Consider the following 19473-nt stretch of genomic DNA (forward strand, 5'->3'; position numbering starts at 1 on the left):
AGAGCACAAGCTGGGCGGTCCCGTTTCCACCCAGCTGCGTGACATATCGAAAGGCGTTTGTTAAGTGGAATCGCCTACAATAGCTACCACATTTGTATATCTATTGGAACTAGAAGCCGGTCGCGCCTATTTATAACGTGGCTAAAGCTGGGAAGAGTAAGGTACAACAACTCCGCGCCTTGACATCTACTTAGGACGAGCTAGCATGCCTCAATCTCCAACGTTGACCACCCAACGAAAGACAGAGAGGGATTGTTGAAGGTATTAGATTAGTGGGGGGTCGTAACTGTGTCAGAAATAATGTCACTGTTGAGAATCCGGAAGCCAACCCGAGCATGCTTCCCCTCTCGTTATACCCGAAACGCCTCCAGGTATATATACACATATATATATATATATCCCGCCAGAACCGTGTATCTCCCAAACGCCTGAAGCGAACCAAAGAAGAGCCAAATGAGACTGCGCCCTTGCCAACCTAAAGGATATGGGGAAAGCATGTGATAAGGGAGGAAGAAAGAGAAAAAGTGAAAGAAAGCAGTGCTCAGAACGGCCCAACCCGCTCGTTGCCACAAGTGTACAGGCTGACATGGTTATCGCCGCGGGCGGCACAACCTAGGAGCATACGGTGCGGGTGGAAAGCAGTGGCCGCAAGCGGGGCAGCTTTGTGGCCCAGGAACCCTGAATAGGGCTCTAGGCGAGTGATTTCATGCCCATCAAAGTCGAACACCTTGACGAGGTGCGCAGAAGTACCGCTAATCAAACAGTTAGTCGCCCGAAACTCGTAAGCAGAAGTTCGGTGCTCCATGGTCACACTTACATGGCAAACACAGGTAAATGCTCATGCGTGCTGGCCGTTCGGAGCACGTCCTTGGTTGTCTGGAACGTCTTGAGGGGCTGCTCCATGCGAATATCCCAGAGGTTCACCTTGCCGTTGCGGCTCGCAGACAGTAGCTCACGTTGACCGCCGCGCTGCATATGCACCGAGCGCACCCACTGCCTGTTCTCGTCCTTCCACTTGCGGACCATCGACTCCTGCGGCTTCAAGCGCGTGTCGAAGACGCGGACGGCGCCGTCACCGAAGCCTGCGACGAAGATGTTGCCCGTCATCTGATCCGACGTCAGCGACGTCACGCAGGAGCCCGATCGCGCTGGGATTTCGTGTGTGCACATCTCGTGGCCCGCGTTCCAAATCCGGATGACTCGCTCATCGCCGGCCACCAGCACCTGACCGTTGACCTGCTGCCACTCAAACACCATGCCGGAGTTGACATTGGAAGGAACCATGTGGGTTAATGCGCGCCACGAAGATGCAAGCTCCACGCCCTCATCGCTGTCGTACTTGTTATAAACACGGATGACGCCATCCGATGAACCGGTCATGAGGAGTGCCTGGTCGTCCTCGTTGATGAACCGCATGTCGGAGATCTTGGAACCTTCTGGATTGCCGTTCGAGAAGCGGCTCTTGCGGGTATTGGTCTTCCAATCCAAGATGGTGACAGTGTTCCCATCGTCGGCAACCGCGATGTGGTTTTCAAATTGGTGGAAAGTCATCTTCGACGGCTGTGAGCCAGTTACGATGACTCCCGCCTGACTATTCCATCTGTGTGTCCTGGCGTATGTTTTTTGAGGCTGAGTCTCTCTAAGAACAGCTTCGTTGCGAGACCGCCGCCAGAGCCGCTCATTGTACTCGTTGCTTCCTGGTTCTTCTGCCTCGGGTGCCTTCATTTGAGGTTCTCGGAAGTACTCGGTTGACCATTCCAGAAAAGTGCTGACCAGGGGAAGGGTGGGCGTCTCCTTGGGGTCGCGTTCCTTGTAACCCGCACAGAGCGGCTCGTTCGCAACATGATAGTTTGATGGCGGCGCAGCCTGGTCGTGCTGCTCCGGTGGTGCGTTTTCGAGGCTCGGTCCCTTCCAACTTCGCTGAGAGAATGACCTTTGCAATCCGGGAGTTGCGGGGAGTGTTGGAGCATTGGAGGATGCGTCCAGCGTTCCCATAAGGGGACCAAAAAGGTAGCTTGCGGTCCGCTTGAGAAGTCCGGGAGACGGCATCGGCTGCGCCGCCGCGGTACGGCTGCCCGCCACGGTGGTCCTCTGGCTCGTGTCGCCTCTCGACACTTTCCTAGAGCGGCGAAGGATCTCGTCCATCAGAGACTGCGCTTGAGCGCCCACAGGAGAGTGCAGCAGCGCGTGGTGGACATAGTCCATGATTATGGTGGCGTCCCTTTGTACCTCCGGGTGGGGATCGACGCTCAGGATGTTGATGTGCTTCCAGCATGCTGCAAACACCGAATCGTGGGCCACGCCAAACGCACTGGGCGAGATGGTGCCGTCCCGCTCACGGTTCTCGCGCCGCGCGTAATGGAGACCCATTTTGTGGTCCAATCCGTCCTCCGGGGGAGGGAAGAGCTGGTACTCCTTCTCCTCAAGAAGTTGCTCGTAGGCAGCAACGAGGAACTTATTCTCGTAGCGGAGAACAAAGTGTGAAAAGAAGACAAGTAGTTCTTTCCGAACGATAGGGCTGCTGTCCGTAGCCAGCTCTAGCATGGCCCAAGCAATACCCTCTTCAATCCTGGCCACTTCATCGGTGAGGTCGGGGATGCCAAGAAACGTGGTCATGGCGTGCGCCATCGCGGCGCGAACCTCGGGGCAGTGATCCTTAATGAGGTAGGAAAGCTTATGGTGAGCGTTCTCCCGGATGCCCCTCCACTTCGCATCGGGAAGATCACTCCAAAGCTGACTGATGCAGAGACAGGACCATTGACGTAGTAGAGGATTCTCGGGGTGCTCAATATGATGAAGGCAGTAGGTCATGATGTCGGTTGAGTTGCAGACAATCTGACCGGGCTTGAAGCCCTTGCAGAGCATCGCCAAGATGAACGCGCACATGGCCTTGTGTTCGTCCAGGACGACAACGCCAACGACCGGGAACGTCTCTTGTGGCTTCATTATAGCCGCAAAATAGGTATAGCCGTTATCCTTGATAAGGTCTTGCTGGCACGAGATGTCGACAGCCAGCACGCGAGTCCAGATGAAAACCATGACTGGCTTGAGTTCTTGCGCGGCCGATTGCAGCAATTTGAGCACGTAAGGAAAGATGCCTATGCTCAGTGCCAGCTGTACTGCCCAGGGGCCGAGGTCAAGGAATCTGCCCAAGAGGATCAAGGCTCGTAGTCGATGCTGCTGGCTGAGGAGGACTTGGAGGACCACGGGAAGTTGCTCTGGGGGCTTCTGCGAGACGGCATCCCCCCTTGTCAAGTAGATCTCGAAAGCTGTGAGCTGTTCTGTGAAGAAGGTCGAGTTGACGTACTCGTACGGGATGCCCTCTTGCTCCCTCCGTTCCAGCATGGGGAGTTGCGCGAGCGCCATGTCAACCGCGAGGTCCCAGCTCTCCCAGAGCGGGTGCCGGCGGGTGTCCGGCAGCTCAGGGTAGGACTTGGGAGTACACCCATAGACTGGCATGATGCGCTGTGCCAAGAGGAAGTTGCGGAATAGAGCCGCCACTGCAAAGGCGTTCAACGGAGTTAGGAGAGCACAGGAAAAAAAAAAGAAGGATAACTTGGGAGGAAGAAAGGCTCACCCATCAAGTCTTGTCGGAAGAACTTGCGAAACAGCGGACGCGGGAGAGTTGTCCAGGCTATGGTATCCGTAATGGCCGTGAAGATCCAGTTCAGCTCTCCCAGGGGCGTCCGTCGTTCCTGGAGCCTTCCCGGGAGCTTCCGAGCTCTCTCAGGGGTGATATTGGTTTTGAGCGGGTTCTGTAGTACAAAGAACCAAAGAGCCATCTCAATCGGCGTGGTCAAGCAGCAAGTAAAGAGATCGGCTGGCAGCAGGGGATTCGTCGGTAGGTTCTCCTTGGAGTCGCAGGCCGCCAGATGTATGTAGGGGCGGTAATTCGTCTTCTCATGATTCGGATCCTTGAGCATCTGCTCCTCCTCTTCTTGCTCATGTTTCTCGACGAACTTGTGGTAGTTTCTGAGGATGTTCCCCGCCTCGGAGCAATCCCAAACGAAAATCGTGGGAGCCTGGAGCCACTGCTGAAGGTCATATAGCGAAACCGGGATATACTGGGTATAGTTTTTGTTGAAGACCCAGATCTCGCCAGAAGCGGTCGGCTTGGGCACTCCATGCCCGTTATAGTGGAAGAGAACTCGTTCATCCTTGGCGTTCCGGCGAAGGGATATGCAGAACTTCTTGGTCTCCTCGATCGACGGGTCGAGGTATTGCTTATAGCGAGTTCGGAGGGCGAGGTTCTCGTATTGAGCCTGCAGAGCTTTGCCAATGTTTTCCAACGCTTTGCCGACTGGCGGAACGGTTGGGTCCTGCCAGGCCTCTAGCTTGGCTCCGGGTGTGGTTCGCAGCTGGTCTGGAGGCTCAACGCCAATGTTCAGGCAGACGGCAATGGCAGCCGAAACCGTCTTGAGCCGATCGCGCATTCGCCAGTCCTGAAGTTCGAAGGCCGGTGACTTGGGCTTCCCCGTCGTCTCATGGCGTTTGTCGGTGAAATACATGTACCAATTCTGCAAAGGCATCAGCCCCAAGACTCAGGCTGTTTCCGGATATGTTTTGGGCCGTCGACGTCGGCACCCGCTGCCCTGAGAGGCAAGGCGGGGGAACAGTACCGCGAACCACAGCAGGCATGGAGCGCTCTGGATTCATCCAGAATTCATGCAGGGTTGACGCGGAGTTAAGTATGCACTTGCAGGAGTCAAGGTGCATTGACCGACAAAATAACATCCGCACCCCACGGTCGCGCTCCCGGTAACTGAAATGTCACTTACATTGGCGAGTTGAGCGATGATGTCTTCAGACAGGTAATGGTCCTCGAATCCATGCCTGGCGCCCAGGTCGTAGTACTCTTCCTCAACATTGTCGTCGGCCTCGTCAAAACGCGGGCGGTGCTCACTCTTGGATCGAAGCAAAGGAGGTTTGGCTGGCCTCGTGGCAGCAGAGCGATTTCCTTCGACTGGTCCGGAATCGGCACGGTTGTTTGGGACCGCAACCTGATTGTCCCCAGGGGCGCTGGACGGGCGGTGCGTGGAGGCGGGGGTCGGGGACGTGACCGGTCTGTCATTTGCGAGCGGCTGTCCCGGCCGCGCCGGAGCGAGCGCGGGAGCATGCGCCGAAGAAGCACCATTCATGTTCTTGTTGGATTGCGACGATGATGCCGCTGCCGATGTCGATGCCGACGCTTCGGCGTACTGGGCCTGGAGATACGACATGGCGTGCGTCGTCTGTCGAGAGAAGGAGCCAGGATGTCGGGACGGTGAGGACGCGGCAAGAGTGGCGGCTCTCGAGAATTGAGCCGAGGCCTGCCCTCGGCCGAGTTGGGCAGGCTGCGGCACGTCGAGGGAAATGGCCGTCATGGTTGACTAAAAAAGGCAGGAAATCATGATCCAGCGACAACTCGGCCGTACTTCCTAGGTCGAATATGGTCGCTGGCAGGAGCCGACGACGGGCCCGTCTGTTCGCGGTCGGAAGTGATAGGAGCGGCAGTCGCGGAGCGCCAGAGAAATCAACACACAGGCATGAAGAGCATGGAAAACAACTCGTGCATCATTGCCCAGTCTAAAGGCCTGAAGATGTGGAGTGGATTGCCGGCGCAAGGAACGGCGCGACAAACCGATGCGAACCAAGAATGGGTGGAGAGACTGAGATGGCTCAGGTTGACGTCGTTCAGCGCGCTCGGTCTCGACTCCGGGCACGACAGCTCAGGTGTGCGCGGCCTTGGCTCGCTGCAGCGGGTGTAGTGTAACCCGAGCAGACCGCCCGCTCCTTACCCCAAGGCCCCCCAAAAAGAGTGGACCTCACCAACCCCGCCAGTGCCAACAGCAGGGTCCGTAGTTCCGTACACTGCAGATACTCCGTACGGATTACGGAGATCCCAAAGCCTCGCAAGCGCCCGACCCCAGACAATTAGCAGCACGTGACAACTTAGAAGAAGTCGGTCGCATTCGCCCACCAACTTCAACGACAAGTCCACACTGCATTGGTCGACACGGAGAGGCGGAAAGTTCGCTTACTGCGGTATGTATGAGGAACCTCCCCCAAATGGGCGCGGCTGATGCAGACGGGATGGGAGGGAGCAGCCAATGGGATATACGGATGATGAATGCCCGCACTCGACAAGTACTGTACATACATTATCCGTACTACCGAAACGCTCTGCTCCCCCTTTGTTGTCAAGTTGCCAGCAAAACCTCTAAGGCTGATTGCTGCCTTGATGAGTGCCCACAAGCACATGTTTAGAAACGTATGCATGGTGTAAATGGTCAAGAGGAGGCGAGAGATTTATGTACCTACGGCGCGTGGAAAATATATATAGGAATAGGCGGACGAAAGCAATGGCACAATCAATGAGCTTGGGAGGCCGGAAAAAAAACCTCTTTATGAGACTTTGTTGATAGGCACCTTCGAAGGGATGACGGAGTGATATGTATGTATTGTACGGACGTACATACTGTACATATCGCAGTACAGGTAGTCTCTGGACAATGCTAGGAACACGGATTTCACGTCTACATTATCGGGGCACGCGCGTACTCCGGATGTTCTGTCATTTAAGGTTGCACCACGCATTTCGCTAGCGTGAAACATGAAACAACATGGGGTCGAATGGCACCTTGTTCGGGCTTGCGAGGCAGCAGCACCTGCTGGGCGGGCAAGCGATAGATCAACGCTTGGGCAATGTGGGCGGAAAAAAGGTGAAGATTCCTGCACGGCATCCACAATGCTACGGGGTATGCACCAACTTACTCGTACATTAACTATGTGACCTCTTCGATCCTATATCGTTATTTCCCTTCTCTTTTCCTTTTTCCCCCCCAAGAAGCAGCGAAGTTCATCGTGTTCACCTTCCGGCATCATGTTTCCAGGCGCTTGGATTCTGTTGGGGCGCCACTTTCGCCGTCGCGGATCCTCAAAATGGGGATGATGTGCATGAGCAGTCACATTGAAGGAGAGTCCGTCGCGCTATCAGATGCGTCAACCGAAGACAAAAATTTTATACATGTTCTCGTTCCAGATCATGTGTACGTCCTCCGTAGTCTATACATGAAGTGAAAACGGCACGACATTGCGGATACACAGTGTCTATGTTGTACACCGGTGTGCTTGGGAATCAGCACTTCCAATTATAGAAACTACCTCAGCCGCGCAGTGGCTGCGAGACGGATGTTGCAGAGTGTGTACGGAATACGCAACATCTCAAACTACAAGTATGGTTGTGGTGTCACCCGTAGTATGTTTCAACAGCGCCTCGACTGCGCCGAGATGTTGCTGAATGTGCTGAATGTGCTGGGGAACGCCGAGTGTTGAGTGGCCGGGAGAAGGGTGCTTCTTGGAGAAGCTGTAACCCCTGAATGCTGCTTTCTGCCCCTTTTCGCTCATGCCAGGCGAAGTCTTGAGGCTAAAAAATGCTGTGATTGGCCAGCCGCTCGGTTTTCTATGAGGCGGCAGGTGCTAAGGCTTCATAGTGGTCCGTGGTCTGGGGCCCACCCTTTCCGTGCCCCGAATCCCCCCCATGCCTGCCGCTCTAGTGTAACTTGCTACATTGGCCAAGGGCCTTGAGTGCTGCTGGGCCTTCAGGCTTCCCAGCTCGAAATCTTTCTCGGACAGGGCGCGTTGAGCTTGCCTTCGGCATCCATTTACACTCCCGCGGGACTAGCAGTCGGTGCTCGCGACAGAAACAACCGGCTTTGCGGTTTTGATACCAGCTTCCCTCACGACGTGCGTCATACATACCCGTTTTTTTCCCGTGCTGGTTACTCCCTCTGTGGTCACTGGCCAGGGGATCCCCCTCATCCGAAAAAAAAGACAGGAGGTTGAACACCAAACAAACTCGGACTGCCTTGCTGCTGCGCCGACTCCACCGCGAAACCGATGCTTTCCCAGCCATCGCTATACTCGAGCGCCGAGTCCATTGCCGACATCCCTACGCCTCCCGTGTCGTAGCCGTCTGCACCATCCTGCCATAAGACGTCACTGGGCGGCTTTGCGCTCTCGTACGGTCAGCTGAGGAGCGCGCGCTTTCTCCCAAGGTTCCGCCACCAAGGCCCATCCGACATCGCAAGGAGCCTGCCGTTAGCTCTGCGAGACCCGATTGCCGAGCGAGCAATCCTTTCCGACCCGTCATGGCATTTCTCTTCAAATCCAAGAAGCACCAGGACCGGGGACTCTCGAGCCGAGATGGATCGCAGGGCTCCGGGTCGGCGGGGGGTGCGGCAGGCCGTGTGAGGGAAGAGAAGGGATCTCGATCCACGCCCACCGGCAGTCTCCATTCGCTCGACAACGATGGAAGTATGGGAAGCCCAGATCAAGCGTACGCCCGCCAGAGAGGTCAGAGTCTGGATCGACAGCCGCAACACCAGCAACATCCAAACGAGCCGCCGGTACGGGTCGCTTCTTCCGCCAGGTCTATCGACATGGAACGAATAACTGACATATCATCGTTTAGTATCGCAATGGCACGGCCCCGCAGTTGGCGGCAAACCCGAACGCTTCGTTGTACCCCTGGTCGCAGCGAAGGTTAACCTACACATCATCGCACCCGAGCCCGTTTCCGAGATATGGTGCTGCAGTCAATTCGGTTTCGTCCAAGGAGGGCGACATCTATGTGATGGGCGGCCTGATCAATAGCTCAACGGTGAAGGGCGACTTGTGGCTGATCGAAGCTGGTGCCAACATGGCTTGCTACCCGCTGGCAACCACCGCCGAGGGACCGGGCCCGAGAGTCGGCCATGCAAGCCTGCTGGTGGGCAACGCATTCATTGTGTTCGGAGGAGATACCAAGATCGAAGAAACAGACGTCCTCGACGAGACTCTTTACCTGTTGAACACATGTAAGACACGGTCGCAGTTCCTCGGTGTGACGGACTTGCTAACGCCGCTCAGCGACGCGGCAATGGTCAAGAGCGCTACCTCCCGGGCCACGGCCCTCGGGTCGATACGGCCACTCGTTGAATATTCTTGGCTCGAAAATCTACATCTTCGGTGGCCAAGTGGAAGGATATTTCATGAACGATCTAACCGCCTTTGATTTGAACCAGCTGCAGAACCCCAATAATCGTTGGGAGATGCTGCTTCCCAACAGTGACAGCGGGGTCCAGCCTCCGGGAAAGGTACCGCCAGCAAGGACAAATCATACCATGGTGACTTTCAATGACAAGCTGTACCTGTGAGTATCTTCTGATCACTAATGGTCAAAGGATTGTTGACTAAGATCGGCCAGGTTTGGTGGCACGAATGGGTTCCAGTGGTTCAACGACGTCTGGTCTTACGACCCTGTGACAAATACGTGGTCACTGTTGGATTGTATTGGCTACATTCCGTGTCCACGGGAAGGTCATGCGGCAGCGTTAGTCGACGATGTCATGTACGTCTTTGGAGGCCGCACAGAGGATGGGTCGGATCTCGGCGACCTGGCTGCGTTCAGGATTACCACTCGCCGCTGGTACACTTTCCAGAATATGGGTCCGTCTCCCTCGCCAAGGTCTGGACACAGCATGACTACGGTCGGCAAGACGATCGTAGTCGTCGGGGGGGAACCGAGCTCTGCAACGACCGCGGTCAATGATTTGGCGCTTGTGTATTGCTTGGATACTACCAAGATCCGCTATCCAAACGACTCCGGGGCTGCACCGAGGACCAGGCGACCCAGTGATGTCTCTGCCTCGACATCTGCCAGGAACACGCCCTCACGCGACGTCTCCAACGGCCCGTCCGATACCAGGAGGCAGACTGGAGTTCCCAACGCTCCCAGCGGCTTCCGGTCCCCAACAGGCGATTCCGGTGCACCGAACGGCCAGCCTAACGGCCCTTCCAGGCTTCCGAGATCGACAGGTCCCCCAGCGCCTGCTGGCCCGCCGCCGCAGGGACAGCCACCAAAGCCGAATTCCAATGCGGCGACATCCCGACCGAGGACATCCTCGTTGGACCGTCAAGAGCAATCGCCTACTTCCCCCATAGCATCCGCTGCCCCACAACAGGTCTCAGCGCTCCGTGAGGCTGAGAGCGCCGCGGTAAACGGCAGGCGCACTCCTCCCACACAGAATCCTCCGCGATCTTCCTCGAGGCAAGCAGAAAATCAGCCCGTTGATGCACCTAAAGCGAAATCATCCAAACAGGGACGAAGTCAGGGATCTGTTGACAGCTCGACCGAGCCCACACTCAAACAGGCGGTGCCGCGCCCCTCCTCTCCTCCACCTCCTAATCGGCAACCTAGCAATCCTCTATCTCGAAGATCTTCTACCAGAAACTCCCAGACTGTTGCTCTGCTCAAGGAACTTGATGCCGCCAGAAGTCGAAATGCCTGGTATGCATCAGAGCTGGAGCTGGCTCGCAGGGCTGGGTATGTGCCGAGTACGTCGCTCAGCCCGGTCCTCGACAACCGTGCCATGGAAACGTTTGACGACGAGGATAAGCCACTCATCGAAGCGCTGCTCGCTATGCGGACGGAGCTGGCCAATGTCCAGGCTTCCGTCGACAAACAAGCCGTTCTGGCGGCTAAGCAGATCGCTGAGGCGGAGAGGCAAAGAGACGCCGCGATTCAGGAAGCCGTGTACGCCAAGGCGAAATTGGCCGCACGTGTAGGGGGGAGCGCTAACAGCACGCCGCGGCTTGACGGTGAGCAAGACGTAGACGACAGGGTTAGTGAGATTAGCAAGAAACTTGCGGTCGCGCTCAATGCCCAGAAGGAACTCCAGGATCAGCTGGACCGTCTCAGCACCGAATATGAAGCCGAGAGGAAGGCGCGCAAGTTGGCGGATGAGACGGCCAACGCGGCACACAAGAGGATGGCGGACCTGGAGAACTACAGGCAGCAGAACGCATCTGAACTTGAGCGGCTTAAGGCTGAGCTGCACTTGTCCCAGCGGGAAGCGCGGGAGCAGTCCGTGGCCGCCGCGGAAGCCGCGGCCTCCGCGGAGATGCTTCGAGTTGAGAAGGAGGAGATTGAACAGAAATACAACGAGGCGGTGGGAAGCTCCAAGGAACACGCGGAAACCTTCGCCAGCTTGCGGGGAGCCGTAGCCGCTTCCGCCGAAACCAAGGCGCTGCTGGAGCGGAAACTCGACGAGGAGCGGGCGCTTCGGGAAACGGTTGAAACGAAGCTTAACAAGCTCAAGGCCGAGCACGAAGCGCGGACGGCGGAGCTGGTCGCCGCCACCCAGCGCCTACGAGATGCGGAGGAGCTGGCGGAGCAGCACGCCAACGAGGCGCGGCTGCACCGCGAAGCCGTGATGGCTGGTCTTGAAAAGATCTCGATGAAGGATACGACCAAGTCGGATAAGGGCGAGAGCGAACGGATCCGCACTCTTCAGAGTCAGATTGATGCCGCCAACGCCTTGGTCAGAAAGTATCAGCAGGAAGCGGATGGAGCAGCGGACAAGTTACGGGGCGCGGAAGAACGCATCGCTGGACTGGAAGCATACCAAGAACAGGCCAGCCGTGAGGGCGTGTCGATTCGTCGGCAATTGCAGAACGCCCTGAGGGAAATCCAAAGCCTCCAAGCCGGGAACTCGGAGCTCAAGCAGCAATTGGCCAAGCAACAGCAGGAGACCAATGCGCTGCTGATTCAGTACAACGCCCTGAAAGAGATCCTCGGCGAGAGAGGGATTTCGCCGACCGCAGCCGTGCGATCCCGCAGCAGCCCGCGCAACAGTCCACGCGAGGGGTCTCCTGAGCAGATGCGTCTGCGTGAGCTGGAGCAGCAGCTCACTGCCGCACGGGCAGCGCTTGAGGAGACAAGAAACCAGGCCGCGGCTCAGGCGCAGGAGTCGGAATCAACATACCGCGACAAACTGGCGCAGCTTGAGAACGACTATCAGTCGGCTGTGCATTACGTCAAGGGCACCGAGAAGATGCTGAAGCAGCTCAAGGAGCAGCTCTCGCGCTACAAGGCTGAGAACGCCAAGTTGAAGGAGCAGCTGGTCGAGTTAGAGGAGAGGCTCGAGGCCGAGCCCTCATCCCCTAAAGGCCAGCAGGGCGCCGCAGACTGGGAAACGCAACAGAAGACCTTGAAAGCAGAGGTCGAAAGACTTCAGGCAGAGCTCCACGACACGGCATCCAACCTCGAAGAGCAACTGAAATCGCTTCGGCAGGAACTTGCCGACGCCCAGCGCGAACGCAATGCCACCCTCCAGGACAACGAAGAGGCGAATCGCCGTCTAGAGGCTGCCAAACGCGACCTAGAACAACTTCAGCAAGAAAATGCGCTGCTCGAACGCCGCGCCCAGGACGCTGAACAGAAGGTCAGCACACTCCTTGACCAAGTCGAGCTCTCGGTCGACAACTACCGCCGCCGAAGCCGACAGGCCCCAAGCGTCAATTCGGAAACCACCGGCCTGGGCGGCTCCGGCCCCGCCAACGGCAACGGCGGTAGCAGCGGTGGCAGCAAACACCACCGCATTCCCGGCCACTTGCGCCAGGAGTCCACCGCCAGCGAGTCGGAGAGCCTCTACGACCCCTCCGCTCCCGGCGCCCATGGAGATACCTCTCACCTTAGCCTGGGCGATGCCCGGAACAGTGCGGCGCTGGACAGCCTGGCCAACGAGCTGGAGACTCTGCGCAGCCACTGGGAAGCGACTAATAAGAACTACCGGCTGAGCAACACGTTCGACTTTGACGCCAACCCGGTGACGGCGGCCGCGGCGGCCAACGCGTCGTCCGGGAGGAAAGATGAGAGTGGGGCTGGGCTGGGGCTGAGCGAGAGTCTGGCGGACTGGAGGAAGAGGCTGGATGAGAGCCATCCGGATACTCCTGGTGGGAAATAGGGCGGGCTCTTGTTCGACGACGGGTTTGGCTTGACGAGGGCGTGGCGTCTTTGTGCACACGACGGTGTTTTGCAGCCAGGCTTGAAGAGTGTGTACTACAAACACCTTTTTTGGGGGAGGGGGCCCATCTTGTTTTGACCTCTCGCTGGGGTGGCTGAGGAATATTTTTCGTCTCTTCCTTTTTCATTCTTCTTTCTTTTTCTGACTGAGCCTTGGGCCGTCGACCTGTTTCCATCTCGTCGTCTTGTTTCAACTGACTTGAGACACGCACGCATTTTGTCAGACGCGTTTTTTTTTTTTTTTACCTGGCTTATTTCTCTTTTTCTTCCCCGCCTTTTCTTTCACTCTTTCATTGAGCTTTGCGGGGTGTACACTGTGGAAGCTGGGCTGGTTACCTACAGGAAAATGCTCTTAATTGTACCCATTTAGTGGTTGCTGTGTGTCTGGATATATAGGCGGCCCGTTCTCGCTGTTGCTGTTGGAGACTCGGGCAGTGGGTGAGGAATGCTGGATGAAGTCAATGAGGGCGAAACAAGGTCATATCCACTCGTTGTTCTGGCAGTTGCCAGCAGGCTTTTGCGACGTTCGAGATAATATATACCACTGTCTCTTCCGCTGTGTTTCGGACTTGAGGGTTCTGATGGCTACAAGTCGTTTCGCTCGCAGGTGTACGCTTTGGTCTTAACAGAACAGAGACGGGCTAGAGTTGTGCAATGACTAGAACTACATTAAGAAGACATGCTTACTGTTAACAACTCCGCAGTCTCGGGTCCTTGGATACATTGCCTTCATCTGGTGACTGTCGAGTCAAACAAGTGCGACCCTTTGCTTACGAAAGTCTACGTACATATATATATACATACACACATGACTGATGCACCTGACCGGTTGTGGGTGAACCCTACCCATCCTCTAACCCCACTCAGTACTGCTGCTTTTATAGCATGTTGCAAAACGGCAACGTCCAGACCCTGAGGTTGCACAACCCTTGTCATCTCGTCCCAGATGCGTTTTCAGCTACTGCCCCGTCACCAAGCAGAGGTAGATGCCCCAGCCCAACCCAGCCAGCGCGCCCACCAGGCTCCTCGCCTCCACGCTCGTGACGAAGACGTAATTGACCAGGCTGACCAGCGGCCAGAAGCGCCAGCCGGCCTTGGCCAGGTCCCAGAACTCGCCCTTCGCCTTGGCCCAGACGCTGGCCCACGCGACGTCCCGGTACCGCACCGCGTCGCTGCCGAGCAGGAACCCCAGCCCCAGCCCGCCGAACCTCGCGTCCCCGTCCCCGGCGGCCTCCCTCGCCGCGTAGTGGTGCGCCATGCCCTGCCGGATCCCGTGCATGAACAGGCTGAAGAGCACCGTGTTGGCGGCCATGCCGACCGTCTGGTCGAGCAGCGTCTTGACGACCGTGTTGCGCTTGTTGAGCCGCGGTCTCGCCTCGGCGGCGGCGGGGGCGGCGCCCTTGGCGTCCTTGGACCCCGCAGCAGGCGCAGGCGCTGCTGACGCGGATGGGCCGTAGGCCGGGAAGGTGGACTCGAGAAAGTCCTGCCAGAGGAAGTTGGGAGGCGTGGAGAGCAGGGAGAAGAGGGCGTATTGGAAGACGGGGATGGGGTCGATGATCAGAGGGGTCTGGGTGTGAATGTCAGAAGGGGAATTGGGATTACCGCGGGTTGGATACCAATGCTGGGGAAGAAACTCACGCCGGTCTGGTGGGCTGTGATGGCCTGTGCGAGAATGTTGGAGATGGCGGAGATGATTGCTGTTTGGATTGTAGCGGACACAATTGGGGGCGCCATAGCTGCTTTACTTTAAATGCTTTGAACTCTCTTTTTGGAGAAATCGATTTATTATTCTCTGCTCGACTGTGGTCTTGCTGAAAGTGACACCAGGTAAAAACAGTGCGTGATCAAAAAGGTTGATTGTTGGAAGTGTGTTTCAGCTTGAGACGGGACTGGTGTTGTTTAAACATAGCCCCGCGGGATCACTGTGCTTGTATTATATGTATGTATGTACATACATACATACATACATACATACGTGCAGTACAGTACGTGCCGCACGCAGTAAAGTACCTGACGACAGCGTAACATTGGACCCACCCTGTAGTTTAAGCGGATGTGCGAGTGGTTGAGCCCAAAAATGGTAAGGATTGAACTTGGGACGCCGAAGCAATCTTGCAGTCGCTAGTTGATCACAACCCGAACAAAGGGTAGCCTCGAGAACTCTGGTAGTCGAATAATGAGTTGAACCAGTAATGCAGTTACGGAAATTCTTTTCTTCCTTTATTTGACGAGAGTGGAAACATGATAACATGATGTTTCGATCATCTGCACTTATCCTCTTCATATGCCCCCCTCGGCAAACCGTCATGACAATCGTGGTTAAATCTTTGGTTCAAGTGTGCTTCTAGGCCGTCCATCTCACAGGCAGCAATAGATACTGATCGCGCCGGCCTGTGCCCGCCAGAATTCGCATCGTCTTAGCGAGGCCTAGCCTAGCACTTCCCAACGCACAGCTCCCATGCTCCTTATTCACCGAACCAAACAGCTATGACCGGCAGAGGATCCACATAAAGAATAGCTGCACAATGTAAGAGTAGAAGAAGAGGAACTGGGTCCGCTGGTTCCTCTTCGCCCGAGAATCGAGTGGGTGCATCGTCTGCATGGGGCCCCGGTTGTCGTTATTGTTTTCCGGCAGCAGCACGTATTTGAGAGACCGCATCTGACGACAGTGTTAGAGCTGCGACACTACCTAGCCTGGCAGCTGGCACAACAAAGACTTACCAGGAAAAGGGAGTTTGCCAGGAAAGTATAGATAAACACAGTCCACCCAACCCAGCCGCCCGTCCCCTTGCCGCCGTTGACCACCTCAGCCACACTGATCGTGACGATGACGCCGACAAACTTGTATCCCGAGTAGGCCACAAGGTCCAGCAGCTGCGACTCGTTGGAGATGCTCAGCAGGTAGCAGCCCAGCTTCAGCCCCAGAATCTCCACGATCACGGCCACCAGCGCCGTCGTCGCAATGTACCCAAACAGCTCCGGCTGGAACTGGCCCTTGAGCCCCGAGATGAGCGCCTGCAAGAAGATGTACGTCACTAGCGACATGACGGGGATGTACATGTCGGGGCTGTTGATGTCGTCGCGCGGCGGCAGGTACCAGGTCTCCTGGCCCGAAGGGCCCGTGGCCTGTCGTCGAGTCCACGGCTTGTGCCTCCAAGGAAAGAGGACGAGGAACAGCTTGTTTATTACGTACGAATTGGTGACGATGAAGTAGTGCTTGAGCGCCGAGACGTTGACGAAGCGGTTTACCTGGCGTGGTTGGCTGCGCGTTAGCACGGAAGCAGCACGACGAACGGGACGTGTAGGCCCCGGCGGTCGCTCACGTTCTGTTCTATGTATTCCTGGCCCTGCCTGAATGCGCTTTGGCCGAACTGTGTTGCTAGCTGCGCGGCTGGGTCGTTGATGAAGTTGCCATACTGCCCAAACATCGTAGGGCCGGCCGAAGGCGCCTGTTGTTGGGGGTACGGGCTGCCGTCATAGCCGCTCTGTGGTTGCGATGCCGGTGGAGGCGGAGATCGCAGCTGGGGGACGGTCGAGACGTGTTGCGGCACCGGGTGGTGTAGAGGGGGGGACCGTCCGTAGGTTGCGCGCTGCATGGTTAAGCGACAACTTGTCGGATCGGATGCGTAGGCGCTGCGAAATCCTAGGAAACGACGCGAGGGATGTCGTAGTGGGCGGGCGAATTGATCGTCGTGACTGAAGTTCGACGAGAAAGTTGTGTGGCAGCAGTTCCTGTTCTTTGGTGGTGGTGGTTCTTGAAATGCGGCAAGTCGAGGTCCTGTTTCTGCGCAATGTGTTTTCAAGGGCTGCTTCCCAAGCAGGGCTGCCTGCAAAGGTGCATGCTAGGTGTCCAGCCCCTGTTGCAGAGAAGCAGCGGGCTTGGCAAAGCAGCAGAGTGCAGCCGGTTAAATCCCGGCGCTATTTACCTACTTGGGACTCGGAGGTTGCTGACGCAGGGCTGGGCTACGGATACGCCAATCACCGAATGCGATTCCCGGTTTTATGGAAGTAGCAGGGACCCGTATCTGGACAGGTTTTGAGATCTCATTACGCATCCCTGCGCCAGTCATAGCACCAACAAGTCCAGCACTCGGCCTGCGGTTCAGGATGTTGGACGCCTTCGAGATTATCAATACTTCGGGGGTTGTACTCTGGTCCAGGAGCTATGCGCCTGTTAGCCCCTCGGTGGTCAACAACTTCATCTCGGATGTCTTCATCGAGGAGAAGAGTACAGTCGCTGGCGCAAAGGACGGCGCATCGGCGGCCTCTAACCCACCGTACAAGCACGACCAGCACAGCTTGCGATGGACCTTCAACAAGGAACTCGGTATCATTTTTGTCGTAAGTGACGGCCTGTCGGAGGGGGGATATCAAATTGCCTGCTCTTCGCCCCTAACACCGGTGAAAGGCCGTCTACCGCTCTCTCCTGCACCTGCCCTGGGTCGATAAGCTTGTCGACAACATTAAAGCCATCTTCGTGAGTCTCTACGACGACCAGCTCAAGAAGCCGAATACCACAATTGTCCAGTGCGTCAAGTTCGACGAGTACTTCGACCAGCAGCTCCGAGAGCTCGAACAAGCGGGAAACAAGTCAGACGCGCGCGCGTACGGTGATGAGACGGTTTCAGGGAGTATAAAGGATGAACCTCCTCTGCCATCCGCTCTTTCGAACCATGCCAAGGCCCAGAACAAGTCGTCGGCCGAGTCCAGCCCGGTTCCGACGCCCAATGTCTCGCGCCCGTCGACTCCCAGTGCAAGCCACTTGCTAGTGGCCAAGCCTGGCCCAGGGGCCAAAATGTCGAGACGAGCCAGGAAGATGCAGAATAATAACCCGGTACCGCCCTCTTCAGGGGACGAAGCCACGGGGCGAAAGGGCAAGCCGGCCAAAGCTGCCAAGCGCGGGAGGAAGTGGGATGCCGACGGGTTGGCGGACGAGACCGACGATGTCCAACTCGACTACTCAGTCCACGCATCTACGACCGACAATGAAGCTGTTGCTGGCGGGAGGCCCGGTGCCGTCGAGGAGGTGGATGCTTCTACCTGGGGATCAAGGACAAAGGGGAAGTTCGTACTCAGGGACTTGGGCGATGAGGTGCATTCAATCCTGGCAGATGCCGAGGCTAAGAACAAGGCGGCAACCGAGACGGAAGCATCCACCGGCCTTGTCGGGTCGAGTCTAAGCGCTATCGGAGGACTCTTCAGGAACGTCGTTGGTGGCAAGACGTTGACGAAGCAGGATCTCGAGAAGGCCATGAAGGGGATGGAGGAGCATCTGCTCAAGAAGAATGTTGCACGCGAGGCCGCCGTGAGGTTATGCGAGGGCGTGGAGAAAGAACTCATCGGCGTCAAGACCGGAAGCTTTGAGAGTATGCTTTTTCTTCTTCTTCTTCTTCTTCTTCTTCTTCTTCTTCTCCTCCTCCTCCTCCTCCTCCTCCTCCTCCTCCTCCTCCTCCTCCTCCTCCTCCTCCTCCTCCTCCTCCTCCTCCTCCTCCTCCTCCTCCTCCTCCTCCTCCTGCTCCTTGAACCCCGCCGCTAACATCAAGACCAGGCATCAACTCTAGGATACGAAAGGCCATGGAAGCCTCGCTCACCAAGATGCTTACCCCCACCTCTTCCCTCGATCTTCTTCGCGAAATCGACTCGGTCACGTCCCCGCCCGCCACTTCGCTTCGCAAAGCCCGCCCTTACGTCATGTCCATTGTCGGCGTGAACGGCGTTGGCAAGTCCACCAACCTCTCCAAGATCTGCTTTTTCCTCCTGCAGAACCAGTACAAGGTGCTCATCGCCGCCGGCGACACATTCCGCTCCGGCGCGGTCGAGCAGTTAGCTGTGCACGTGCGCAACCTGAAAGAGCTAACCGCCCGAGAGGGCGGCAAGGTCGAGTTGTACCAGAAGGGGTACGGCAAGGATGCGGCAGCCGTGGCCAAGGACGCAGTCGCCTTTGCCGCCCAAGAGGGTTTCGATGTTGTGCTCATCGATACTGCTGGGCGGAGGCATAACGACCAGCGGTTGATGTCATCGCTGGAAAAGTTTGCCAAGTTCGCGCAGCCGGACAAGATTCTGATGGTTGGCGAGGTATGTTGTTACTTACATCGATGGTGCCTTAGGACTTGCAGAACATGCTAACGGGCACAGGCACTCGTCGGAACGGACTCGGTTGCGCAGGCGAGAAACTTCAACGCCGCTTTCGGGTCTGGCCGGTCGCTGGACGGCTTCATCATCTCCAAGTGCGATACCGTCGGGGATATGGTAGGCACTCTGGTTAGCATCGTACATGCCACGAACGTGCCGGTCTTGTTTGTTGGTGTTGGCCAGCACTATTCGGACTTGAGGAACTTCTCGGTCAAGTGGGCGGTCGAGAAGCTGTTGAGCAGCGCATGAAGTGGTTGCGGAGGGCTAAGTGGACATGAAGCGCGTCTAGGGTAGTTTGCACTCGGGATAGTCAACGTCTCCTCCCTGGCTAAGACATGAGCATGTATGCAAAGGTGCAATTTTCTGGGATGCAAAAGGATAGTTACCCGTGTCTCGGTTCTCAGGGGCAAGGGAAGGAAGGATAAGGGTTAGGGTTGTATATGTGGCTCTTTCCAATTGCTCTCTTTCAAATTGACTGTCACGTGCTTTCGTGCCTCCCCAGCTGCGTTTCAACC

General features: G+C 56.7%; 5 protein-coding genes across 5 annotated transcripts; 2 read left to right on the forward strand and 3 right to left on the reverse strand.

Moving 5' to 3' along the window:
- Window positions 1-255: 255 nt before the first annotated feature.
- Window positions 256-5499, reverse strand: MYCTH_2297482 (uncharacterized protein). Its single transcript, XM_003659870.1, has 4 exons — window positions 4779-5499; window positions 3578-4517; window positions 818-3500; window positions 256-752 (listed from the first exon to the last, which is right to left on the reverse strand). Exons 1-4 carry the CDS (start codon window positions 5361-5363, stop codon window positions 542-544), a joined length of 4419 nt encoding a protein of 1472 aa, XP_003659918.1. The 5' UTR covers window positions 5364-5499; the 3' UTR covers window positions 256-541.
- A 2513-nt stretch (window positions 5500-8012) lies between these two features.
- On the forward strand, window positions 8013-12815 carry MYCTH_2297483 (uncharacterized protein). The gene is made up of 4 exons (XM_003659871.1): window positions 8013-8387; window positions 8453-8837; window positions 8890-9172; window positions 9227-12815. Exons 1-4 carry the CDS (start codon window positions 8130-8132, stop codon window positions 12765-12767), a joined length of 4467 nt encoding a protein of 1488 aa, XP_003659919.1. The 5' UTR covers window positions 8013-8129; the 3' UTR covers window positions 12768-12815.
- A 948-nt stretch (window positions 12816-13763) lies between these two features.
- Window positions 13764-14704, reverse strand: MYCTH_2297485 (uncharacterized protein). Its single transcript, XM_003659872.1, has 2 exons — window positions 14465-14704; window positions 13764-14393 (listed from the first exon to the last, which is right to left on the reverse strand). The coding sequence occupies exons 1-2, from the start codon at window positions 14558-14560 to the stop codon at window positions 13785-13787; spliced, it is 705 nt and encodes a 234-aa protein (XP_003659920.1). The 5' UTR covers window positions 14561-14704; the 3' UTR covers window positions 13764-13784.
- A 315-nt stretch (window positions 14705-15019) lies between these two features.
- On the reverse strand, window positions 15020-16609 carry MYCTH_2132318 (uncharacterized protein). Its single transcript, XM_003659873.1, has 3 exons — window positions 16150-16609; window positions 15548-16075; window positions 15020-15485 (listed from the first exon to the last, which is right to left on the reverse strand). The coding sequence occupies exons 1-3, from the start codon at window positions 16420-16422 to the stop codon at window positions 15312-15314; spliced, it is 975 nt and encodes a 324-aa protein (XP_003659921.1). The 5' UTR covers window positions 16423-16609; the 3' UTR covers window positions 15020-15311.
- Window positions 16610-16837: 228 nt separating this feature from the next.
- Window positions 16838-19456, forward strand: MYCTH_2297489 (uncharacterized protein). The gene is made up of 4 exons (XM_003659874.1): window positions 16838-17167; window positions 17235-18192; window positions 18375-18901; window positions 18962-19456. The coding sequence occupies exons 1-4, from the start codon at window positions 16934-16936 to the stop codon at window positions 19205-19207; spliced, it is 1965 nt and encodes a 654-aa protein (XP_003659922.1). The 5' UTR covers window positions 16838-16933; the 3' UTR covers window positions 19208-19456.
- Window positions 19457-19473: the final 17 nt, after the last annotated feature.

Source organism: Thermothelomyces thermophilus, chromosome 1, assembly GCF_000226095.1.
Source record: "Thermothelomyces thermophilus ATCC 42464 chromosome 1, complete sequence".
NCBI classification, from domain to species: Eukaryota; Fungi; Ascomycota; class Sordariomycetes; order Sordariales; family Chaetomiaceae; genus Thermothelomyces; species Thermothelomyces thermophilus.